Source organism: Rissa tridactyla, chromosome 2, assembly GCF_028500815.1.
Source record: "Rissa tridactyla isolate bRisTri1 chromosome 2, bRisTri1.patW.cur.20221130, whole genome shotgun sequence".
Classification (NCBI taxonomy): Eukaryota; Metazoa; Chordata; class Aves; order Charadriiformes; family Laridae; genus Rissa; species Rissa tridactyla.
This window is the reverse complement of record NC_071467.1, coordinates 89,589,675-89,616,099: the sequence shown is the minus strand read 5'-3', so window position 1 is coordinate 89,616,099 and position 26,425 is coordinate 89,589,675. Positions and strand designations below refer to the sequence as shown.

Here is a 26,425-nt window from a genome sequence, read left to right as displayed (position 1 = left end):
TTCGCTGCCACGGCGGTATTCAATATTTTAGCAAAAACTTTCAGACTGGAAGTAGTCCTTTTAAGTGGATATGATATACAAAGTAGGAGCTTTATGCATTTTTTGAAGTTGCCTTACATAATTAAACACAGAACTAAACAGGTAAAAAGCGAAGACATCCAACAATGTGTCCTCAATGCTCCTGTCGGAGAGAAAGGCCTCGTCACCAGCATAACCACGACTAGCATCTGCCACAAACGTGGCATTGTAAGAATTAAGATACAAAGGTCTCTACTGTAGCTTTTCCAAGGTTGGTGGCATTACAGGTGGTGAAACTCCTCTTCATCTTTATGCTTATTTGTGGAAGAATGACACTGTTACTTGTTGAACTCTCATTGTGCACCTTGTATGTATTTATTTAATCAGAAATACACAATTATCAGTATGTGTTCATAATAATGATAAGCTGGAAATGAGACTTCTGAAGTTTTCCAGCAAATTGTTTCCCCCTCCCCAGGTATTCATTCTGATAAATATGAAGCCTACCGTGTTTAAAGTTTTAATTTAGGCCTAAAATTATTTGTTTAAGGAAAGGCTGTTTTTTGGAGAACCAGGCAAATAAATTGGTGATGGTGGGTTTCTGCAGGCCTGTGTCCAGCTGGCTTTAGCTGTGTACCTTACCACAAACGTAGAGGTAAAACTGGGAGTCATAACGTTAATCCAGCTGCTTTCCGTGTTCTTCAGAACCATCTTTATCTTAGCAGATATTTCTAAGTGTGTATTATGTTTTAAAGTTTTCATGAGTGAAAATCTATCATAGCAACTTGCCATATTTTGAGGAATTTGGCGTCAGGACTGCGTGCAGAGGACACATACAGACATTTGTATAGGTCAGCCAGAAACTTGCAGGTCTTTTGATGGTTAATATCTGATGCGTCACATTAGAGATGGAAAGGAATGGCTAATTATCATCTACACCAGCTACTCATCTCTTCTCATCTGTGATTGTGCCCAGAGAGCAATACACATCTGATCTGTTGAGTGTCATTCACAGAGGCTGATTGCCACACTGAATTACTTTTCAGCTGTTCTGACTTGTGGTAAGGTCCCTGGACTTCCTCCTTGAGCTGGCCCTTCTTTAAGTATAGAAAGTGACAAGCGATGCTGAAAGGTTGAAGCACGCTCAAAATGAAGTCACTTATTCTGTAATTGTAGCAGTGGCCAAGGCCGAAAGCCAGAAAATAAAACATGCTGACCCACAGGATTTAGAAACAGCCTCATCTCTCTATTGCCGATACGTTTATTGTAGATACTGAAGTATACTATGACAATAAAAATAAGTGAGCACTTCCCATATATTACAGTTTTATTTTAGTTCCTTAATAGAGTGATTACTAATTATGACATACTGTTGATGCAGTCTTGAGTGATTCAGTAATGTGAGGGCACTATAGCACAATGAAGAACCACACCAATGTTATTTCTCAATGCACTTCTTTATAAAGACATAAAATTTTCATATTAAAAAAATCAGGTTTAAAAATGAAATCACAGCAGTGCTTTTCTTTCTCCCTTTTCTTGCTTCAAGCACTGGCCACTTTTCGTCTGCTTTTCTTCCTCTTTACTCACTCTTCCAGTAGCCCATTTCGTCTCTTCCCAATTTTCCTCACCTCCTGCAAACCGCTGGGCCCTGTCCTCGCCTGCCGAAGTTTCCAGCTAGTGGAGTCTCTTTAGGGGCAGCACGGACTCTGCTAACCAGGGCTGGCCTGGGCAGTTGAGCAATGGACTGCACTAAGGATTGACACGGAACTCTTAAGATCCCCCACCTGCATTAGAGAAATGCATTACAAGTTAAAGGCAAGAGGCATGAATCGCAACTGATAGGTCCCCTGTAGTTTCTTAAATATTCCTGTTTTAAACCTCTCAAGCAGAGAAGCTAATAAGTTGATAGTTTCTGTATCTGTTGTACCAGTATCTTCAGTTGCAGCTCAAAATGTGGCAGGTTTTCTAATCTAATCCAGTGGAGCAATGGCTCTGTAACTGCAGTCTTCCAGCTTCTGGAGGTCCTGAGGGCCATGATAAGTGGGTCTTAGAGTTGTATTACACACTCAAGTTTGACATTTTTTTGGGATAATGCTTCTGCATTCGTGAGAAATTATTAAGGTTGTGAACTAGAAAGCCAGGGAATTAGCATGATAGAGGAAAAAAAAATTACTTTTAATAAATATTAAATGCTCCAAACATTGGATTTTCTTTAGCAAAAGTAATGTCTGAAAAGTGGGGCATATATGACTGGTATTGAATTTCTGTGCATAAAGCCAAGTCAAAATTTGAAGAACATTCTTTTGTTAGGATGAAATCTTTCGCACATAGTGACTGATGGATCTCTTTTTATTGCAGTTTCTTCCTCGGTGTTGCCGTTACTGAGCCCTACGTTTCTCTTTCGGCGACTGTTCAGCATACTGCTTTCCCTGATGTCTACCTACCTGCTCCTCAGCACAGGGTACTTCTTGCTTACTCTGTTTGGACTGATCTTATATATGACAATCAAGGGCTAAATATGGAACTGTCTGCTGAATCTCATGAACATTTCTGTCAAAGGTGTAACGTGTGCTTCCTGCTGTAGTTTCACTATTTATCTCCTTGTTTAGTTCCCTAAATAAAATTCCAGGGGAACTTCTATATTTCTCCTTGTATTATAAACAATCTGTTTTGTTGACATTCCTTTCAGCTAGAACAAGCAGTGACTGGAAGGGTAGGTATTCAAACAATGTTGCACCAAAATAAGAAAATCTGTTTTAGTTTACGTCTTCTGTTGTTTTGGCATCTGCTTTTCTGCTCACAAACAAAGGGAAATAACTTCTCTCCCAGCTGCTCGTCACTGGTGTCCAGTTATGGCTTAAATGATATGCGACAGGAAACAGGTAGCCCTAAAATGAGGGGAAATTTTATTCAGAGAGATTTTCATGGAAGTGACTTTTTGCAAGGGGATGCTAGTCCCCATAAAGAGTAGGCCTTGCTTCTTTTCATATAAAAGACAAAGTTCTCAGAGCTTGTAAATGAAGAAAACACCGTGTCAGCCAACCCTTTTTTCTTCCCAGACTCAGTAGCTCTTAAAAGCATAATTAATGGGGAGTATAGGAACCATTCTTTCCGCCTCCCCTCCCACTTACCCTCTGGATTTAATTACAGTGAAAATTAAGTGGAATAAAATATCTTGCAGCACACATTTTGCAATAGCTGCCTCTTGTGGATCCTCTCATTTCAGATGAAGCCTATCTCGGTTTTGTTTTTGTTTTTGGTTTTTTTTTTTTTAATCTCCTTCCTTCCACTATCCCATTAAGATTTTGATCCTAATCTTATTCCTGTCCCCACACACACTCTTACACTTGACCTTCTTAGCCTGTCGTGGCTACTGGATAAAGCATTAATGTTACGTTTTCTCAGTCTGGTAACCTTCCTCCTTGTATCTTGGCCCTGCACCAGACCACTTACATGTTGACAGCTCTCTACTCTCTTCCTACAATGTTCAAATAGACCAACAAACTTTGGAATAATTCTTTAAAAACAAAGAAAGCACGATGCTCAGTGCCAAAGGTATCCAATGTTTCCCTCTTCAGTGCTCTGTTATACTGTGTAATGAAAACCCAGTGCCTTGCTTAGGTAACTACAGCACCTCCCTAGGTACAGTTAAGTGGATGTATTGAAGCCAGCTGAAAGAGTATGGTTGCATGCAACCAGTTGTCACTGACTCAGTTGAAGGCATTTGCTGGCAGAGCACTGGCAGAGGCTGCCCAGAGAGGTGGTGGAGTCTCCATCTCCGGAGACATTCAAAACCCGCCTGGACGCGTTCCTGTGCAACCTGCTCTGGGTGACCCTGCTCTGGCAGGGGGTTGGACTAGATGATCTCCAGGGGTCCCTTCTAACCCCTCCCATCCTGTGATTCAGTTTGTAGGCAAGCGTAGACCACTCTGAGGCTTGCAGGTGATTTTTTTACTGACAACCCAAGCGTTGTTATCTTCATATTCATTAGCTGCTTGTAATTCTGATAATTAAAGCAGAAATGTCTATCCAAATTTTTTTATTCCGGTTTCAAACTGCTTTGTTGGCTGTGTTAGTGAGGAGAGACAACACAGAAACAGTATCAAGATTAACTGCAATAATTTTCTCATTTTTAGACAAGTCTGTGTCCAAGATGGAAAAAAGTAAAAAGGGAAAAATACAGTCTTGTCATTATTAGTGTCACAGTCAGTGTCAGTATTATAATTCTATCCTGAAAGAAGAAAAAAAACCTGCGAGGCACTATGAAGTGCAATTGAGATCTAGAGGGGCAGGGAGAAACTAGTATTATCCAATGACAGCCTACACCCCTAAGTCATCCGGAGGTTTTAATCTCTCATGTAAGTATCCTCATAGTTTGCGGTGTTTGAGCGCTGTAGAAGCCAGCAGTGCTCCTCTGAGATCAGGGGTGTAGCTCGAATAGCTTAGCTGCCTTGGTTAGAATGTGACTTGATGCTGCTATTGCGATGGATTGGTATGTGGTAAAGAAAAGAACATTTGACTTCAGTGAAATGTAATGCTTTTTTTATTTTACAGATGCCAAATGTGATTTTTTTTTTTCCTGTTTCTTTTTAATTTTATTCCAGTTTTGTTAAAATTAATCATGACACAAAGGGCACTCATCCAATGTTGTGGCAGCCATCAAATAAGTAAATAGGTGCAAAACATGACAAAGCTGAAGCCGCCTCTGCTTCTCCTACTGTTACCATTTAATTACTGTATGGCTTTAAACTTCAACCAACTGTTGGTGCTCTCAGAAATGGGGAGAGAGGGGGAAGAACGCCACTAGGTCTTCCGTGTGTCATTTCCGTAAAGAAAAAAGAAAAGAAACATGTCAGTGTTTTATGTTAAGCTGTTGTTAGTGACTGCCCTTGCTATGATTATTATGTTGCTCTTCAGGTATGAAGCTCTGTTTCCACTGGTGCTGTCCGGTTTGATGTTTGTGTGGATAAATATGGAGCAAGAAGCACTGCAGCACTATGGTCTTTCGCTCAAACAAAAGGTAACAGCTCCAGTTAGCTGTGTCAGGTTAATTATCAGCTTTATCTTTTTATTTTTTCCTCTAGGATATAATAAATGTTCTGAGTGGTTTTTATAGAGGAACACTTTGTATTTCTTTAAGTTTGGGAAGCTAGTATCAGCTGTTTTATGAAATGGTAATGTGACCTTGTAAGAGAGATTTATAATTGATGTTATTCAAGATATTCCACATTAGAGCCATTTCTAGGAATGCGGGAAATCAGTTTGACGTAGTGGTATGTTCTGTAGGCTGCAAAGCTCTGTTCATCAAGTGCCGTGCTAATTCAGCATAAGGTACAGTAACTCTCTTTAGAGTACAATGTCACTGTACTTTTTTTTTATTTATTCTGATGGCAGAGTCACGAATGTCCATGAGAGGCTGAAAAGACCTCTCTTTCTTCAAGGATGGTGTTTTATTTATGGTTAGACAGACAAGGAGCCAGAGACTAAATTGGAACTAGTACATTCTCCGATTTGCTCAGAGAGGGAGTTTTATAATAGGTATCAGTGCAAGTTCTTTCACCCTAAAATTTAGTATATTGTGTCAGCAATTTTCAAAGCCCATGCTGCTCGCACTGCTACTTAGCTTTTAGACTAGGTCAAGGGTTTAACAAACTGTGGCTGTGCCATTGATTTGGTTAGATTGATTTGGTTAGGGCTGTCTGGGTGCTCGGAGTCAGGCAGGGGTGCAGCACAGCTCTCCCTCGCTTCTCCCAAATGTGCCGTCTTTGGTGCAGGTCACAGAGAACCTGGGTACAGATGCTTTGGGGTGGCCAGAGTCACCTGTAAGAGAAGTGGTGGTTCGCATCTTTCCTTCCTTTCGCAGCTCATAATAACAAGGAAGAATTGCCAGGAGGTAAAATCTGAGCCCAGGCAGTCACCAAAGCAGACCTGACACATACTGTGGTTTTGTGGTTCTCCTGCAAGGGACACAGTTTTAAAACTTGAGAGAGAACAGACTTTTACCAATTCAAGGCTGAATATCAGAAATGGAAATAGGAATCACTTTTTATTTATGCTATGTATAGTTATGATATTTTGTATGAGCATGTCCTGTAGTATCTTAAGTGATAGGGAAGGAATCTGAATGTAAAAATATGTACTTAGCATGAAGCCGTGATTTCAGATGGAGGTTTCTAGCACAGCAGAGCTGTCTGTAGGCTGTACTTTCTCTTCCACTCTAGAACGCACGCTACCTTTTGCATCTTGTAACAAGGCATCTGTGATGCTTGCCTGTCTAATGATGGTCTGATGTTCTGTTTGTTTTAAAATAAAATTCTATTAAAGCTATATTAAACAGTGATGAATACTTTATTAATCAAATGCAAATGAAAAAAAAATAGAGTTTTTTCTGTTTTTAAGCTGTAATTAAGTTTTCAGTTGTTACTCCCTGTATGTCACTTGGCTTCTGGTTTCAAGTGAAAGGAACAATAATGCTTACTCCTGCTTCCCGTTTTTAGGTTAGAAAAATCATCTCTAGAATGCCTGTTAATATGTGCCACAAAGTAAATCTTGTACTAGAGAAACCAGCTCAGTTCTCTGATTATGTGAGATTATTTTTAATTAAAATGTCAGTTGAATGTCATTACTTGAATTCTTTCTTTTCCCCAGTGAAAGGGAGTTCATTGACCTCTTAAACTTCATGAAGACAATTTCTCTTCAGGTCAAGTGATATTGTGCTGAGAACTGAGTGTAAGAGATGAAGAATATTTTAGCGTTCTCACTCACGACATAAGTCAGCCGAGGATAATTGCAGTCTTTTAGTTCTGTGGGTCTTCATCCACATGCTCATGTGAGCAGTGGAAGTGCATGTGTGTAGGAGGAATATTTATGATGAAAAAAGATGATGATAAGTCTAAGGCATAGAAGCTCATTTTTAGTGTAGCTAACAGCGGAAGCTCCACTGTTCATTTGATCATGTCACTTGTACAATCTTTCTGGCAGATTCATTAAAGTATAATGAAACTATGGGAAAGGTTTGCAGTCCTTATCATACTACTACTCTAATAACAGCTGATAGGGAAGTCGGTTTATTTCTCATTCATTTCAGTAAAAATATGATGGTTCTATCAAAGTACATCAGTTGATACTTGGTATTGATTTCTTCTGCTGTCTTTCCAGCTTGCTGTTTTCAACTTCGCCTATGCTACTGATATAACCCAGTTTCGACAGCTCCACCTAGATGATGTCCGCAGGTCTTTCTTCTTCGTATCCTTTTGCCAGTTGCTGCATTCCAGGGAAAAGATGGGTTTGTTTCAAAAGACAGCACAATCAAAACTTTTCGCCTGGTAGCCACTGGAAACAGAAGCTGGTGAAGATGATTTGACTCATGTTGCTCAAAAGACGGTGGTCTTGTACTTTGTATTTTTTGATAAAGTAGTAAACAACTCAGTACAAACTGCACTGTTTTGGAATCTGGCTCCTTGTCCGCTTTGAAAAGTTTGGTCTCTTGTGACCATTACGGTTGAAGTAAACTTTCTTCTAAGGAGTCCTGTTTTCAGTTTGGTTTTGGTTTATTACATTTTGGCAGGAGGGAACTTATTAACCTTCACAAATCAGTTGGAAAAGGTGATATTGAAGTTACTTTTATTTTCTCATTTTTAGACTACGGCAGTGTGTTAGGCAGAAAATGTTAAGGGGCAGGCATTGCCATGGCCAGGCAGATGAGAAGAAAAGTTCCTGCAGACTCTTAGTGAAACGTGTTCCCAGAATCTGGCCTAGCATTATTTCTATCACACGTGGTTTCTGCCGTTAGAAATTATACGGACTTGTGAGGAAAGAGTTGTTTGTTCACTAACATAGCAGTTACTTTGCACTTCTGTAGCTGAAACTACAGCTGATTTATTATTTTTTTTTCTAATACTGTACAGACTTGATAAGGTTGTCATTTTTCTCTTCCATCGTGGGACTACGTTTAAGTGAGAGGTATTTGGCAGGAAAGGCGATGGGTGTGCAAGTGGGAGAGAAATTATGAGCCAGTCTAGAACGTATGGATTTCTAGTGCAGGTGGGTTCTCCTCGCTAGAGATGGGGAGGGAGTTGTCTCAGTACTGGCTCGTGCAAAAACAGGCTTTATAGTTTGGAGAATAATCAAATCTCAGTGGGTGGATCACAATCGGAGAGTCTGTGCTGTTGGAATTTGGGACAATGCTGTTGGACATTGGGGAACATGCAGCAGAGGAAGTGGGACAGATACCTCATTAAGAAAAGACAGTTCAGCACTAAGGAAGGAGGCAAACCGATTTGCTAGGTGTTGAAGAACATTTGTGTTTGCTGTAGAGTATACCTGAAAAGCAGCTGAGACACCTTGCAATAAATTAATCAATTTAATTTGCTATTTTAACAAAAAATGAGCTAACTTTTAGTAAAGCTGCTGCTGTCAGATGCTAAAAATCAGCCAAAACAAAAATCAAATAATCCAATTGTATTTTTTTAAAGCTCCAGCATAGTACTACTTTAACACTTGAATGTAGCTCTAAAGTAATCTCATCTTAATCTGAAACACTTGAATGTATTTTGTTCACCTCCCGAAAAAATACACAATTTGCAGGTCTCCTTTGCAGAGACCAGGTATGATACACACCTGCTCAAAAGATGTTGTGGCTTCTTTAATTTAGATGCTGTTTAGTGTTTAGAAATAGTGATATTAGAAGAGAAACCATTTCTACTGGAGCAGTCACACCCTCTGAGCTGTGTATTTTGTCTCAAGACTCCTATATAGTGCCCAAAAGTCCGCATGTGCTGAGGGACCTTATAGCCTGCTCTTCCAGAAGAAGATTCAGATTGATTATGCTTAGCATTTTGATTAGACCTATGTGCTACTGGTATTTTTTGGTTGTTGTTTTATTGCAGAACTATCGTTCTAATAAATCTTAACTGGCAGAACTGTGCTATGCTGTTAGACGGTTGTGTTACTAAACTTGAAATGATGTGATACTCTTGGGAAGCATAATTTCTTTAGTTATGCTGACCTAATCCTTCCAAAATATTGCATGCAGAATCCTAACGATTCTGCTGAACAGTTGGGAGCAAATTGTTTACGCAGAGACTTAAATGATCCAGTGCAGGAGCTATAACCGGAGTGGAAGGACCAGAGGGAGCTCTGGCAACAGCAGCCATTGTCACTGGCTAACCCTCTGCCTGATGCAAGAAAGCAGTTGAAAACCATTCTTCAGCTGAAGAGATGTGAGCTATAATGGGCCCCAGTGAGCTCCGGAGGTAGAAAAATGTCTTCCATGGGCTCATATAGCAGCAAGTGTTTGTATCTAGATGAAAATGGTAGGGTTTATAAAATAACTTCCAGCTATGCAGATACTGCCAGAGTCATTCTCCGTCAAGTAAGGAAAAAATTCCGAGTCCGGTGTTGCAATGGATAGACTTGGCATAACCTCTGGACAACAAAACTACGGGGGGGGATAGCATAGGGACCTTTAGTCTGGTTTCATAGCCAGCTACCTCTTCCATGGTCAGTTCCTCAATAAAGCAGTCTCTTTCGGTGTGCAGTACGCATACACATGTCACTACTTTCTGCAAAAGCATGTGTGTTTGAAGGCACAGCTGGGACTGTGGTCCAGTGATGTTCCTATCTTGCTAGGGGCCCAGAAAAAACAAGCTGCAGCTTTCTGGCAGGGGCCTCAAGACGGGCTCTAAAATCTTACCCAGGCAGTCTTTGTCTTTTAAAATTGACATACTCGCGCATGAAATTTTGGGTAGAGCTAGGCAATACTTTGTATTTCTTAATGCAGTGTAAAGCTGTAATAGTGGGTCAGCTTCATGTAGTTTCGTGATAGGATTTTGAAAGTAAATTGGAATGAAGGGGGGAAAATGCTGGTTTGTTTTACTGCAGCCATTTCTGTGGTGTATTTTCCTTAAATACATGTAGGTTTTCTTCATAGTGACAGCCTTTTTTGGCACCGGAAACATAGCTTCTGTTAACAGGTAGATTTTTTTCGTTGATTTGAGACACGGTACAAAAAATTCTTCCTGCAGTTGGCATACTAAATATAAATTTGGTTTGGAAAATCAGGACGGCAGAATTAAAGCCGTAGTCAGTGGAATAATGATAACAATTTATTTCATTTCTGCTCTCTGTAACATGTTCCTAAGAGTCTGAGGTTGTTGGTTATGAGGTTGTCTCAATTTCCATTAAAAGTTATTGGCAGCGTGAGCAGAGAGAGCTCGACTGCTCGCCAACAACACGGCATCTCAAAAGACACAAGCAGAGAAAAATTGTAGAGAAAGAAAAGTGAGGTAGGCTGTCCTTGCTAATTTAATATTTGAGCAAGGGAAGAGAAAGTTGGAAGCCTTGGTTAAAAATATATATAGGCACAGTGTGTTACAGGAGCGACTAAATGCTCTGTTTATTTAATGGAAAATGCCATTTCAAGGATGTGTTGTAATGCCTTTTTCATGTTTTTCTAGTTTTGATCCTGCTTCTGTCTATTGTTTCTTGACTGTATTCAGTCCCTTCATGATGGGAGGCTTGCTTGTGCTAAAGGTTAGTAATCTTCCCTTTGTGAAATTTTCTCAAAGAACTGTTTAGTAAGCAATATATATAACATACATAGTTGCTATTTGCAACTTATAAAAACATACATATGTATTTGAGCTCCATTAGCCTTCTTAACCATGTGTGAAGTTTTCAGCCTTTGTAGTGTTTCAAGAGATGGATCCTTCTGTTTCCTAAAAGAGAGAAGCTAAAGTGCATGGAAGTATAATTTAACTGCATTAGATCGCTTTATTGTATTAAAATGGAAATTTTAAGTGTTGAAAAGACCATAATTATTTTGAAATAGATAAGCTTTCCCTATAGTATAATATCTCCAGAAACATTGAGGATATATATATTAGCTCTATCTACATTACATTAAGAGCAGGCTTTGAATGCTCTACTGATTAGGTTGTCATTTTACAATGAAATTTTTTTAATATATTTTTAATAATCTATCAAAGATTGGATTGCACTTGTTTGCAGGCAAGGTGTGGGACCTCTTTTTTTAATATTTGAGTAAAGGATCTGCCAGAGGGCTAAAGAGGCAGACAGGAAGCGAGATGTGTAATTTATGGGCTATTGCTAAAACAAGCAGTATTTCCTGCCTCTGCCTTTCTGCTGCTTCTGTCCCAGAGAAAGCAGACTTAAGTTACAGGCATACTGCATGTTATACTGCAGGACACAAGTCAATAATACAAACCTTCTGGATGCAGGAGAACAGGTTATAGCAATCCGTTTACACTACTAATTTAAGGATTACATGTCAACTTTGAAAAGAGCAAAAGGCAGCATTCAGGTTTGGTTTGTTCTTAATTTACTGAACTGTTAACATTTGCTTGACTTGGCTTTGGAGGGGCAGCGTGATCCTTGCCTTGCTAAATATATTCTACGTTCAGATTTTTTTGTGGTTGAGATGAGATTGTCCTATTATGCTTGGAGCTCTGCAGCCTGTCACATGAGATATTGGATCTGAATAGCTCCGTCTTCTAGCCTTGTTGAAGTATTTATCACTGGTTCTAAAATGGATAAATGAAGTGAGGATCATTAATGTGTTTTAATTATAGTTTTCCATATTGCCTCATGGCTTATTTCACTGCAGTTCAGCTATGACCATGGAAGGGGGGTTTTATTCGTTTACTAAAAGTGCTTCCTGCAAAATTAGTTTCTACTCTTTCTTGCCAATGTTTTATTTTTGTAACATACACATTCTGTGATAATTTCAAAAGCAGGAAAATGTTTCCACAACCTGCCAGGTTGTTTTGTAAATATGGCTGTAAACCAAAATGTAGCTTGTGTTTTAAACAGGTTGTAATCCCATTTGTTCTGGTATCATGTGCTTTCGAAGCCATTCAAGTCACAACACAACTGTCTTCTAAGAGGTACAGTAAATGCTATATTTCTGCATTAGTAAGGGTTTCAGATCTGTTTTGCAAGAATTCAAATTGTCAAATCTCAATCTAAATTTAGAAAAAAAAAAAAACAGTAGATCATATTGTTACTTCTGTTTGTTATGGTTTGGGATTTTGTTCAGTGATTTTGCAAGCTCAGGAATTCTTTTCTTAGTGATAAATGAGTATAAATGGAAGTGTTGGCCCTGTCTGAAATAATCAGATATTTAATATTCTTTGTTGACAATACACAGGAGCACTTTTCCCCCATAATATAGAAAAATGAGCAGAATTTAAAGTCTGATTTTTGTTTTCTATTGCACCTCTGCCTATAGTACAATATTTTAAAAAGAACCCATATATAATGTAACCAATTTACAGCTTTGTTGCACTGACCTCACCATAAATAGGATCTTTAAAAAAAAAAAAAAAAGGCTGTATGCCCTTCCATTGCAGTTCAGTGCTTCCCAGGTGTGTTCAGTGTTACGTATTTTTTGCGGTATGACTAGATGGCTGCCAGTCCTGTCTCCATTTCTAAAGACTTTACAGAGAGAATGTGGGACGGGTGCCCAGCCTTGCAGAGTGCTGTATCCAGACTTGAACTACCCTCACTCTTTTCACTGTCTCAAGATTCTTATTTTTTTTAACTGTTAGCCCTCCCTACCCCTTCCAGTGCACCCAGTGCACGTGACTGAATCCTGTGCTTATCATGCGGGATTACGAATGGTGCTGAGAGGGAGGAGGTCCCTGTCAGCCACGTGATTTTGAGTTTGTCACTGTGGGATGTTGTGTGGGTTTGACTGAAAGTCTCACTGGCCAGTGACAGGAAGGACGCAGTGACTCTGTCCTGGATATTGCTCAGCTGTGCAGAATGAAGCTGCCCTTCCTCCGTGCGATGCCTTCTGCCTTTCTGTTTGTTTTCATCCTGCCTGTGCCCTGCCGGTTGTCTCCTTGTACAATGACACCTGGTACAAAAGGAAGACCCAGGGAACTACAGGCCAGTCACCTCTGTGCCCAGCAAGATCATGGAGCAGATCCTCCTGGAAACTATACTAAGGCACATGGAAATTAAGGAGGTGATTCGTGACAGTCAACATGGCTTCACTACAGGCAAATCATGTCTGACAAATTTGGTGGCCTTCTACGATGGCATTACAGCATTGGTGGATACGGGAAGAGCAAATGATGTCAGCACCTGGACTTGTGCAAAGTGTTTGACACTGTCCCAACCAGCACCTTGTCTCTGAATAGGAGAGGCACGGATTTGATGGATGGATGACTCAGTGGATAAGGAATTGGCTGGATGGTCACACTCAAAGAGTTGTGGTCAAGGGCTCAACGTCCAAGTGGAGACCAGTGACAAGTGACATTCCTCAGAGGTCGGTATTGGGACCTTCATCGGCAACATGGACAGTGGGATCGAGTGTACCCTCAGCAAGTTTGCCAATCACACCAAGCTGTGTGGCATGGTCAACACACTGGAGGGAAGGGATGCCATCCAGAGGGGACCTGGACATGCTTGAATAGTGGGCCTGTGTGAACTTCATGAGGTTCAACAAGGTCAAGTGCAAGGTCCTGCACATGGGTTGAGGCAATCCCGAGCAGAAATACAGGCTGGGCGGAGAAGGGATGGAGAGTAACCCTGAGGAGAAGGACTTAGGGGTGTTGGTTGATGTGAAGCTCAAAATGACCTGGCAATGTGCGCTTGCAGCTCAGAAAGCCAACTGTATCACACGCTACATCAAAAGAAGCGTGGCCAGCAGGTCAAGGGAGGTGATTCTGCCCCTCTGCTCTGGTGAGACCCCTCCTGGAGTATTGCGTCCAGCTGTGGGATCCCCAACACAAGAAGGACATGGAAGTGTTGGAATGGGTCCACAGCAGGGCCATGAGGATGATCCGAGGGCTGGAGCACCTCTCCTATGGGGACAGGCTGAGAGAGTTGGAGCCTGGAGAAGAGAAGGCTCCAGGGAGACCTTACAGCAGCCTTCCAATACTTAAAGGAGACCTACAGGAAAGATGGGGGAGGGACTCTTTTTCAGGAAATGTAGTGACAGGGTGAGGGGTAATAGTTTTAAATAAAAATGGGTAGATTTAGATTAGATATTAGGAAGAAATTTTTCACTATGAGGGTGGTGAGACGTTGGAACAGGTTGCCCAGGGAAATTGTGGATGCCCCCTCCCGGGAAGTGTTCAAGGCCAGGTTGGATGGGACTTTGAGTAACCTGGTCTAGTGGGAGGTGTCCCTGCCCAGGGCAGGGGAGTTGGAACTAGATGATCTTCAAGTTCCCTTCCAATCCAAACCGTTCGGTGATTCTATGATAGTAATGAGGGACACGGCAGCCTGAATTCTGACTTCTTGTTGGAGAGGAGGCACAAAGCTCACCATCCCTTTTACCTTCTCTGCCTTAGCTGTGCATGCAGTGTACTGGGGCTGTCCCTGCACCCCCAAGGAAAGATATTTGTCCTCCTCACTAAGGCTTATACACAAGCAGGGCTGCATTGAGGAATCAGGGTTGCTCAGAAGACTAGCTAGTGATTTACATTTCTATGGCTCAGGCATCCCAAAGGTCAGCATTTCCTAACTTGTGAATGCTTGCCTTGGCAGCAGCAGTGATATTACAAGCTTTTACGGAATGCACATCTGAGTGTGTGAGAGGGGAAACGCTATCAACTTCTTAAACCAGGTGACATGAGTACGCCTGTGCTGCTTTATGAGGCTGTGGTTGTAACTCCGGCTGGTATTTGTGCCAGCTTCCGTTAGCTGTGCTCAGGTAACAATAGCAGTGACAGTGCCACAACGTCAGCCTGGGAATGAGGCAGAAACCACAAGATGTGCGCAGGATCCCTGGAGAGGTGCTGCTCTGATTGTCAGCTCATCCTGAAGTCTGTGCTGCACTCTTCATTGCTCTTGCTGCCCCTGCTAGATAAATTAAGCCATCGCAGGGGACAATCTTGTCTCTGTAGTATATAAACGTTCCCTGAAATTAGTGTTGTCCTTCTGTTGTGAAAGGCTTCCTGCAGTTCAGAAGGGCAAAAAGTAGATTTTAGTGATTTGGACAAATTGCTCCTGAATTCCCTGTTGACAGATTACAGATATTTATTTTTTTGCTGTTCTTGGGGAGTGTTCTGTCAGAATATGTTCTTGGGACTTGCCTGTGAAAACAGCCCTCTAGTTGAGTGCCTCCCAGGCACTACAAGATTGCAACGTCCTATGTGAGCCATAGGTAAGTGGAGAGAAGCCTTTCAGTGCTTCCAAGATACAGTCGGTTTGTTGCATCCTTACTTACTAATGAAGCAGAGCTGATGTAGGCTATATCAGAAACTTCTGCATGAGTATGGGTGTCCCCTCAGTACATGCTCAAGCAGTGCTGCAGCACTTCGCACAAAAACTTCATGGGTTTATGATGGTAGTACTGATAAATTAACTGTATTCTAGTTAAAGACTTCTGGTAATGGGTCAGCTGTTTGCAACATTGCCTTAGTGTCATTAACTTAGAAACTAGTTTTAACCAGTTGTAGCAATTGCTTTCATGTAATTTAGGATTTACATAGTTTAATGAAAACACGATTAGGTTAATGGGGGGAAAAAATAGCTCTGCGTGCTCCCTTCTGGTTCCTTTTACTGGCTGCAGCCTACTTTCCATAAGTAACCTGGTGCCTGACAGAAAGAGCCATGGGTTTGGGAGTACGTCACCAAAATGCTGGGCCTTCTCAGAGCAGCTTATGGGCACCCAGAGATCTGGAAGGGGACAAGCATCTCCTGTAGCAGCCCCCTACCCAGCAGAGTGCTTGTCAGGATAGGACTGATCAACTCAGGTATCTGTCTGTCTGTGCCAAACAGCTTTGCTCACTCTTGAGCCCAGCTTGAAACATCTAAATCAGCCTTATTTGGCCTAACCAGCACATGAGCTCCCTGCATCAGGAATGGGCGGGCGCTGTTTGTAAGACGCTCCTGTTCTCCAGTAAATGACTCGTGTTAGGTTTCTCTGTTAACGTGAAATGTCTTTTTCAAGCAGGGTGAGATTACAGATGCCAGATGTTCTAGCCATGTATTTTAACTGTTCTCTAATAAATTGAAATGTTATCTGAATGATTGAAAGGCAAGTGCAAGAAATCATATCTTGTTTTAATTTCTTTATGAGCGTTTTAATAGGCCTCGTAACATCTGTGGCCATGAATAAAGGTTGATGGTCTGGTTCTTTGTTTTTTTTTTCCTTTGCAGCCTTTTCCTCATTGTTCTTGTGATTTCAGACATTATGGCTTTGGTAAGTTGTTGTTGCACATTCAGTTCAAATAAGATTAAGAAGCAGAGGGCTGTTGTAACTCTGCCTAGAGAGATCTGAATTTGTTTCAGACTTCAAAGTTTTTGTAACTAGGGCAGTGAATTGCATTGAAATCCTAGCATAATTTAGAGATAAAACTCCTCCAATCACCGGTCTTTGAATTTCATGTAATTAATGCTTCTGAAGAAGCAATATTCTAATAATAATAATAAGAGACAAAAATGAAGTAATAAGTTATTGTTCTGAGTTTTTTGTGTGCTTTCCAGTCAAATTCCTAGGAAGAATTTAAATAAGAATATTGTGTTTAGTTGTGTGCAGGGTTTAGTTAATTTTTCCAGAATTTTGAACCTTTCACTTACCCTACCTTCCCTTTCAAAAAGAGAGGAAAAGAAGAAATGCCTTACCCACCAGCTCCATTAGAGTTGTCAGAATCTAGGAGATCAGCAATACCCAAAAAACCACTTTCTGTCCTTTGTAATAAGCGGTTAGAAAATGCTGTCTTCAGAAAGCCTGCCTCCACAAACCAAGCTAGCTAAAACCAACCCAAAGCTGAACAATACCCCAGCATAATTTTTATAGATTAAAGGCACATTTTTGTTTCCCCTTCAAACCATCTTCAACCCAGCAAGCAGTGCCCCTGGGTATCATAAGGTAAACAGAAACTCTTCCAAAGCAGCGGGTAGAACTGGTGTTCTCACTTGGTACATGCTGTTTGAGTTTCATCCCTTTGGAGGAAGCATTCCTGATATGATTTCCTTGTACAGTGTGGTCTGTGGATCTCACCTGCTATGAAAAACAGTGAGTGAAAAACCAAACGACGACTAATTTGTCTGTAGAGTGAGAAATGGATGAGGTATAGTTTCGTGTAGTTTCAGATAAATCTGTGTGACTAATCTGATTATTTTTTTTTTAATATATAACTTCCACAGGAAAAGGATTAAAATACCAGTAAACCACACTCATAGCATTTCACTAATAAAATCAGTCTAACTAGACCAAAAGAAGAGTTACTGGCGTGTAGCAAGCCCCAGAATATTCAGGTCTTATGTCTCACATATTCTCCTATTTTGGTTTAACTATTTTAAAACAATCAGCAAATACGTACTTGGTGTACAAAACAAAATATTACCAAAGAGGTTGAGATGCAGGAGTTTTGTGTATATAATGGTGGGGACGGGGCTGGGGGGGTTAAGTGAGAACTGGTTTGTGGTCTTGAATCAATGTGGCCACCAGCTAGGATTTGGGAGATTCACTAATAGACAAGTGCTCTTTTCTCCCAACATTATTCCCATTTCACAGGTGGGGAACTGACAGAGCTGCCCAAAGAAATTTGTGACTGAATTCCATGAAAACAATATGCAGCATTCTCTTTGGCACTAGGTGTTATTTGGGATCCTGTTATTTCAAACAATAAGGTGGCTTGGCTTTTCTTATTGAAAAAGTTCTCTGCTGGTGATCTTCTGTTTCTTGCAAGCCCAGCTTGACAGAACTTAGTCCATTTTTAGCTGTTTGCTTGATACCATGTTAAATCTATTTCTGGCTCCTAGACTTTTCTTTACTTTGGTTCAGCTGAGCATTCCTGGAAAGGTCTTGCCCTTGTTCTACTTGAAGAATTAGAAACTTGGAGTAAACAGCCTGAAAACATGGGTTTTAATTTTGTGCTTCAAATTGTGCAATGTTGATGTACTAATCAAAGTCATTTTATTTCCTAGCATTTTTTCTTTTTGGTTAAAGATTATGGAAGCTGGCTGGATATTGGAACAAGGTACAGTATTTTTTTGCCTCCATTGCATTTTTAAAAGGCTCATAGGTTAATATTGTTGTTTATCTACTCAGAAGTCTTGTAATTTTTTCGAATTACTCTGCTTAATCAAATGCTTCAGTGATGTTCCTTGTACTTAAAATGCATTTGCATACATGTGCACGCAGGTATACACGTACATGTATCCCAGGCTAAAGCTTGTGTCTTAAAATCTGTGCCAGAGCAACATGGAGTAAGTAATGAATCTAACATGGCAAGAGCTACAGTTAACAGGATTTGCCTGATTTCTGAAGAACAACAATTACACAAAAAAAATTTAATTACTGTTTTGCATTTTAATTAGTTGTAATCACTGTTAAAATAACAATTTATCAAAATTGTTAGTTGTCTTGAATCTACTTAAGCCTCCGTATACAATCCCCTATGAATTAATGAACCTTGTGCAAATATCTTGGTGGCTACCAAGACCCGTGCATTTATCCTCCTCCTAGTTGGGGAAGAGTAAATCTGCAGCATTTAAACATAGAAATCACAGCTAAAATGAGATAATTTGTTTTGCATTATGAGTCGTACTAGCCTCCACAGCATACATCACGCGGCAGGTTTTCAACTGTGCAGTCTTATTTGTGAATAGTCCAGAAAAAACAAATACCAGGAATACACATTTCAGATTTATGTTCCCTGAATTGTGGAAATAGATAATATGCTGTAATTAGCTTAGTAGGGAATGTGTTGTTAATAATCCAGCCAATCTGGTCACTTGACACTGTTATTTAAACAGAAGTTGAATAGTGACCCATTGTTAATATTCTGTTCAGTCTACATCTACCCTGTGCTTTGCTGAGCCCCAACGTTTCCTCCAGCACATGCATGTGTGTACGCACGTGTGCACACATATTCCACCTGTTTTCTCTGGAAGTAAAAATTCCTGCTTGTAGCTACCTTTTGAAGGTTCTTAATGGGAGGAGATACAGTTAGATCAAATAGTGGAAACGATGCTTTAGCATCCCACTTCCTTTGGTCAGTTTATGGTAAATCAGATGGCCTCATCCTTTGGTTTGAATTCCTATGCAGATCAATAAGGATATTAAAGATCTGGGAAAAGCTCTGTTTTGCTGGGCAAGAAGCTTTGCTAATTGAGGGTTAGCAAGCAAAAATATAAATTGTTACAAGGACCCAAAAACTTCCTCTCTGATATACGGTCTTCATTGCGTAGAGATTTGCAACGGTGATAGATTGTTGGATCCATTTCAGCTGGAAGTTTGCCATATCGCAAAGAGTTTAGGGGAGCTCATTATGCACAACCGCAGTTCTGCATCCCCATGTGTGTTTTCAGCACTGAAGAAAGCACCGAAAATGTCCTTTCAAAAGAGTAATTTGTGAGTAATTTTTGACGTGGTAACGCATAATGCTCAGGCAGCCTTAAATTTGTCATTACTTCACTTTTGAGTGCTTGACTTTGCCAGCTACATTATGTTATAGTGGTTTCTTTATATATAGTTTATATGTATGTGTGCATATGGACATAAGATAAAAATGACTAGGTTGCATAAGAAAAGAGGTGAATCCATAGGCGCAGAGCTGAAGTGGTCCTCCTTCTGCCTAGCATGAGCAATGTTTTGGCACCTTATCCTTCTCCTCTGAGCAGATTTCTAATGTGTGATCCTCAGGCTTGGCAAAATTAGCATACAACAGCAGAAGATTTTTTTTTATTTTTTTTTTTTTGCTTATTCCTGAAAGGGAAGATGAGCTTCATGGGGTTTTGGGCAATTCCCAAAACCAGCGTGAGAGAGTTACTAACATGGCTCTTTCCTGTCCTCCTGTTGCAACTGCAGTGACAGCTCTGTGGCATTCCCACTGCAGTGTTGTCTGCTGTTACTTTGACCGCAAGGTCTGAAAATATCTCATCTCAGTTGACATTTTAGGTGTTGCCAAAATTTTCCTGAGAAGGCTGAGTCAGTTAAGGAAATGATGGTTCTTTTTTCCCAACTGTTTGTATCTCAACAAAACCTGTGTAGGATTTCACGGAACAAGGAATAGGAGTGCCCTTAGGGATAGCTGCTCTCATGTTTCTTTTTTTCCTTTTTTTTTTTTTTTTGTGGCACTGATAGGATATGTGTGCGTGTGCAGGTGCAATTATCAGGGTTCATTTTATATGACTAGTTACCACACCATTGAAATCATAGGTGGAAAAGCAGCATTTTTAATTTCCGAGTGAAGATTCATTCCTCTAAACTGCCGTGGTATATGTGCCGCGCTTGCAAAGAATCTGATGTATATTTCTGTACTCATTCTTTTTTGTGGTGATAGCTTTCTCTGGATTTTCTCATTACCACGCTTCAAAACTTTTGTATGTCCTCTCTCTACAAGAATCTGCAAGTTCAGTCAGAAACCCTCATTAGGCAATACTTGGGTTTTCCAATACCAGTGCTCAGAAGTTTCACGTGTAAGAGCTGGTTTTAAATCCCTTGCTATAGAACTAGGACCTTCACTGCTTTTTTTATAGTGATGTTTTGTTTCGTAGTGGATAGCTCTTGTTGGTTGGAAGTAGGGTTTGTTTACTGAACTGACATATTTCCTTTTTTTCTTTTTCTTTTTTTTTTTTTTAATTTCACCCCTAACTCCTCATTTCTACATCTCATTCTACCATGCCTTAACCACATCACGTGTCATTTTACTGTACCTCATATCTGCCTTAACAACATGATGTCTTTATTCTCCTGGTCGAATTCACCATGCCACTTACGTATTGTCTTTGAACAAGAGAGATTTTTACTTTTCCCACTCTTCCAAATCATTAATGAAATGCTGAGCAACAACAGATCCAACATACAGTCCTGTATTACCACATTCAGCAAATTATCAACGCACCATTGATTCACTCCCCTCAGTAAATTATCAATTACCATAAATATTTATGGCTGCTTAGAAAGTTTTAAAGCCCCTTTGCTTAATGGTCGCGCCAAGATCAACGTGAGCCTGTTTTTCAGAGAGTGCTTTTCATTGTTTTGATATAATGGGACAATAATCTTGCAATGAATGCAGAACTTGTGGCAGTGGCTTACGCAAGCTGCTGAGGTCTGCTACCTTACCCTCTACTTATATACCTTGAGATCACCCTAAATTGCATCATATGCCCTAAAAAAACACCCCATTACATTTCATAAAAATGATAATGCAGTTTTCCTAGTATTTTTGATGTATTTTTTGATGTATCAATGTGTAGTATGTGATCATGAGAAGTTCGTTCTGACAGATTCTTTTATTTCTGAAACAAATGGAATAGTTTGCTTTTTGGCCTCTTCGTCACTAAAATAATTTCTCTACAGCTTAAAAGGTATGTTTGTCTATATCGATTAGATCTTTATAGATAGATAAAACCTTTAAAACCTACTATATCTATACAGTATATGCAATTTGTAAATAGCTGTGTATTCAGATAGTCAAGATAAATCCTAAAGCTTGTTTATATGGCAGTATTATATAGTTTTATACAGACACATGCTGTACTACTCCCTTCCTCGTTTTATAACAGTTGCTGAAACATAAAGACAAAGATACAATCTTAGCTGTTCCTCTGCAGTTTCAAAGTTCAGGGAACTTAGATAAAGCACAGGAGACTTTTTTAGGTTTTAGGATAACAGAATAGATTTCAGGTTTGGGATGCTGGTGCTTCTAGGTCTGACGATTAAAACAAAGGTCTTGTAACTAGGAGAAAAACAGCGTTTACCAACAATTTCTAAAAAAGCAGCTAGGAGTGATGCGCTTCATGATTTGTTTTGTGTGAAACAAAGGAGAGAGGGTGTGGGATCCTGGCTGGAAATGCAGGAGACTGAATTAAGAATGTCAATCTGGGGTCTCAGTGTGTGCTTGGGAATAATCCCACAGTTCAAAGTAGCATGTCGTGTAGAAATAAGGTCCTCAGACTCTTATGGAGAGTGCTCTTCCAAGTCCTTGCACAAGTTGTTTTTGTTTTACTTGTTTTATTTCTATTTTTTTAATTGCTATGGTAACTTACTCCATCTTCCTGTCTTCCCAGCTTGTAATCAGGTCTGCCATTTTAGGAATTAGCCTGTCTTGGGAGAAAGCCACGTTTTAGAGCAATGTTGATTCCCCCCGCCACCCTCCCTCATTTTTTTACTGATCTTTGATTGTTCTTGTCTTTGATTAGTACTTCTCACTGATGTATACTGACACTAACAAAGCCAGGAGGTGGTAGTACCTCATATGTTCTCCACTTGGTGCCATGCCACCGAAACAGGTGTCTTCCTCCCTGATAAAAATTTTTCCTAGCACCAGCGTTGCCTGTTGACCTTGATCCATACATAGGGCACTTGCCTTTCCATTGAACAGTGTTGCCTTACCCTAGATCATCCGTGATCCCCTACACCAGCTTCCTCTTCTCTACCATTAGCTGTCCCTGCCCATCTCATCCTTTATAAACATTGCCCCATTTTGCCATTCTGTTGTACCTGTTTAACGTCTCTTCTTCCTCCATGTGGATCTAACTTGCCTGGAGCCTATAATCTGGCTCCTTTTTCTTATTAGCTCAGGTTTGACTTCTGATGGAGGAAGCTTGTTTTGAGAATGAGCCGCCTCACTGTACCTACCGATCCAGCCAAGGGTGCAGTTCTGGGTTGTATAGGGATCAAGATTTTGCCAGTGCTGTTGTGGCATATACCTGTAAGAGTCTTGCTTTGTTTGTTTGTTTAATTACAGCATTACCCCAGCCTGAGAAGTAATTTACCAAGCAGAGCTGTCTGCAGGCAATGCAGTGCCAGTTGCTGATAGCCCCAGAGATGCTGGCTGTTTGTAATTATGTGACAAGTAGACTGAAATTGTTTTTAATTGTGCTCTATGGCATAATATATATGTATTTCTTTACACTGAACATCTGATATTTTAATAAAGGAGCATAACTATTCAGCCTTTTGCGGTATAGCAAGGGAGAAGTGTGTGCAGCATTTTTCTTTACAAAAATACAGAAGACCCAGTCCCTCAACTGACAGGCAGCTAAGCAGAGTTTGTGGAGAGTTTTTTTTTTTCTTTGAGAAAACCCCTCTCTATGTCCCCCAAAACCATTGATTATCACCCACATCTGGAAAAGCTCCTTTTGGTGCAGACAGGAACTCAGATGCCTGTGTAAGGACTACGTTGACAGCAGCAAGACGCTAATCCTCAGGTGACTGTCTCAGGGTGTCTGTAGGAAAAAAGGCAGGGTCTTCATTTGGCTTCTGATTTTCAGATTTCTCATTCAAGCTTTCTTTGAAATCTAGGAGGAAAGTGGTGTTGCTACTTAAATGAAAAACTACAATTCTGGTGCCAGGTGAGAAGGAAATTTGAGGTATTACCAGTAACACTGGTGTTACCAGTAACAGGTGAATTACCTCAATGAGGCGGTAAGCCATCCAGCTATTTACCAAAGTGGCTGTTCCCTTAAGAGCCACGCAAACTTCTGTATCTGTGGTGCATGTACAGTCCCTAAGGGCACATTACACCATGAAGATAACTGCAACAAGGGTTTGACTTTTGGTTGTCAACATGTCCTTTCCCACGGAGAACTGAAACTGAACCTGTAACACACCCAGGTGGACTTCTGAGGGCAGCTCTTGAGGGACTTGTGTTATCTCTGTTATTGTAAATGTGCTGTGTGCTGTGAACTACAAAGTCCGAAGTACCCTGACCAGGTGGAAGTAGGCTTTGTGCCTGACTTCATGCTCTCTTTGTGTCTTAGACCTTCCCCACAGTACGGCTCATGTGGGCGTGCTGCTTTGCTTAGCTGACGCTGGAGATGCTTATAGGAAAGGCATGTAGGAAAGGTGGCTCCTGTCTGATGATTTAAATCTTGAGTTGTTCACATTAGTGAGTATTTTCAGTTGTGCTGCGTACAGGCGGGAGCTTACAGAGATGCAAGTTGCAGGCTGTCGGGGTGGATTATGCTTGTTGAGGTCTAAGCCCATTTATGCCAGTGGAATTTTGTAATTGATTTCTTAAAAGTTTGTAATTTGAGCAAGGTATTTGTGCGAAGGTTTAGTCAGACTCAACTGAAACAGAAAAATCTTGTAGTATGAGTCAAGTCCCTTTCAGTGTTCTCCATCCAATTTGGTCAGACTCCACCTCCTTTGGTTGCTGGTATCCTGGCTGTAGAAGAGCTCCCGCTCATTAGTGTGAACTTTTTGGATTACTTTTATTCTCTCACGCTGGTTAGTGGCCCAGCTTTGTTAAGAGCTGGTGCTTCTCCCCTTCACAAGAGCTAAATTGCACAGGGCTAGCGCCAGAGTTGTCACAGTCTCAGGGTCGTGAGGATTGATAGCGTCGGCATTATGAGCTCTGCTGCTCTTCCGTGGCTAAACTCTCAAACTGAATGAGTCCTCTGGCAGAAATTCCAGGTCATTAAACCAGTAAGTGCTCCTTGCAATCCTCCTTTGTGACTAAACTCAGATTTCATCGAGTCTGAAGTTACCCCACTCATCCTAAAGAGCCATCTGCTTTGAAATAGTGGGTATGGGTGCTTCTCATGTCAGAATGACAGTATCTTCAGTAATCCCAGGAAAAAAGCAAACAATTTCACTGGATGTGTGATGGACATGGGTACAGCAGTGTTTCTTCTGCAACCCCAGCCTGAAATGTCACTGGATTCGGAAAAATTCTAATTTGTTAATGGCTAGTGGTTTACATTAATAGCGGCTTGATTCAGACATTGAACACAGGATGCTGAATATCCGAGGTCAAATCTCAGTCTAACCCTAGATCTGTAACAATAGTGAACATCAGGTACCAGAATTTGAGCAAGTGGAGAACGAGCTTTCTGCTTTTTATCTTTTTAATCATTAGTGACTTGAGGACTTCCTAACCCAGAAGTTGCATCTTCAAATTGTGTTTATTAGCCACTCTTGAACTCATTTGTTTAATCTCTTTGAAACCACGTGTTACCACAGCAGAGAATTCTGCAATTTTTAGAAAACTTGAGTGAAAAAGTAGTGGTGTTTTTTTTTTTTTTTTTTCTTAAAGCTGCTCCTCACTGGAATAGTGTTTTATCTAGAAAATTGCACTTCAGATACATAAATATCTGAGTTGTCTCACTATCAAGGAATGTCTACCTGATGGCAAGTTTTCCCTCGATTCTGCATTATCAGTTCACCACAAATGGAAGTTTTGCAATGGCTTCAGTCACATCCTTTGAATTACCCACTTGAATGAAAAATACAGCCAGTACCTCTTATCCACTTGGTATACGCTTGGTTGTGTTTTCTGTTGTCCCCACCATTTTATTTTGTCACAGACTTTTGTTTTTACATGATAGTGCTGCTGTTAATAGTTGTCTTCTGGGAGCAGAATATATAAAATAACATACTAGGCCAATAATTAGGCCTAGTTAAAAGGAAACAAAAATATTCACAGGGTTGTTCATGTGATATTTTTTTTTTTTTACTCTGCAAATTTGCATTTTTTTCTCACTTCTTTTATCTGTCTTCTCCTTGCAGCATTAGCCACTATGTGCTCGTGATGTCGTTGACCATATTTATGATGCTGATGAATGGACTGGCCCAGCTGCTAACTACAAAGAGACTTGAACTTCCCAGAAGGACCAAGCACCATTCCACGTGATAAAGAGATAAATCTTCCTGCCTTGTTTCCATCCTTAGACATCCTCTGAACCAATCTCCACCTCTGGAATGTGGAGTTCCACCTCTGGAAATACAAGTTAAGGGACTAGAGTGCCAAAATCCCATCCAGGGATCAGAGCGCTCTGCTGATACAGGTTAAATGCTGTCCTGTGACTGAAATTTGCATTTGGGTATTGCCGTTTAGACATCAAGGGCAAAAAAAGCCTCAGCTTTGTCTCCCAAGTGTACATATTTCTTGAAAATAAAAACAGCAACAAAGTCCTTTTTAAAAAAAAAAAGGAATCTATCTTTTGGGATTTCTTTTTGGTTGTTATAACTTGTCTGCCAGCTGTTTGTCTCGTGTGCTCACTCTCGTTAGGAGTCTGCAAAGCCCTAGCTTCTTTTCGTGTCTCGCATAAGCATCTCACCGACTAAAGCATAAATGAAATCAGTCCGGGCAGATCACTGATTTAGATGTTGTCGATGTGGCATACCATTTGAATGTCTCTGAAACTGGCTACGCTTTTTGCAAGCTGTGTCGACGTGCATGTGAGAATATGTTGAGGCAGGTTAAGACTGGCACGCTGTGAGGCTGTTGCCTGTAAGACGACAGATTTTAGCTAACCTGGGTGTGAACTGCTGCTGCTGACCATGCTCTCCTGCTGCCTCCTGTGCTTGGGTGAGCTGAGTAGTACGCCAGCTCAAGTAATTGATCCAAATGAAAAGGAACTTGATTAAATAATTGTAAAATAGCATTCAGACAGATTTCCTGGTCCAGCTCATAATGGGGCAGGCAGGAAGGTGAGGGTTGACTGTTTTATCGGCAGGCCAGTGTTT

At 40.6% G+C, this 26,425-nt stretch overlaps 1 protein-coding gene across 5 annotated transcripts in view; it reads left to right on the top strand.

Moving 5' to 3' along the window:
* Positions 1–25,897, top strand: part of PIGN (phosphatidylinositol glycan anchor biosynthesis class N) — a 109,706-nt gene extending 83,809 nt beyond the window's left edge. For all 5 annotated transcript variants that reach the window (XM_054190420.1, XM_054190423.1, XM_054190419.1 and 2 more), the window contains exons 21-29: positions 2,380–2,482; positions 4,939–5,041; positions 7,180–7,266; positions 9,940–9,995; positions 10,479–10,554; positions 11,854–11,927; positions 16,159–16,201; positions 17,932–17,984; positions 25,466–25,897. In XM_054190420.1, coding sequence (XP_054046395.1) covers positions 2,380–2,482; positions 4,939–5,041; positions 7,180–7,266; positions 9,940–9,995; positions 10,479–10,554; positions 11,854–11,927; positions 16,159–16,201; positions 17,932–17,984; positions 25,466–25,589 — 719 coding nt within the window. In that variant the 3' untranslated portion in view covers positions 25,590–25,897. The remainder of the gene's footprint in view (positions 1–2,379; positions 2,483–4,938; positions 5,042–7,179; positions 7,267–9,939; positions 9,996–10,478; positions 10,555–11,853; positions 11,928–16,158; positions 16,202–17,931; positions 17,985–25,465) is intronic.
* The last annotated feature ends 528 nt before the right edge of the window (positions 25,898–26,425 follow it).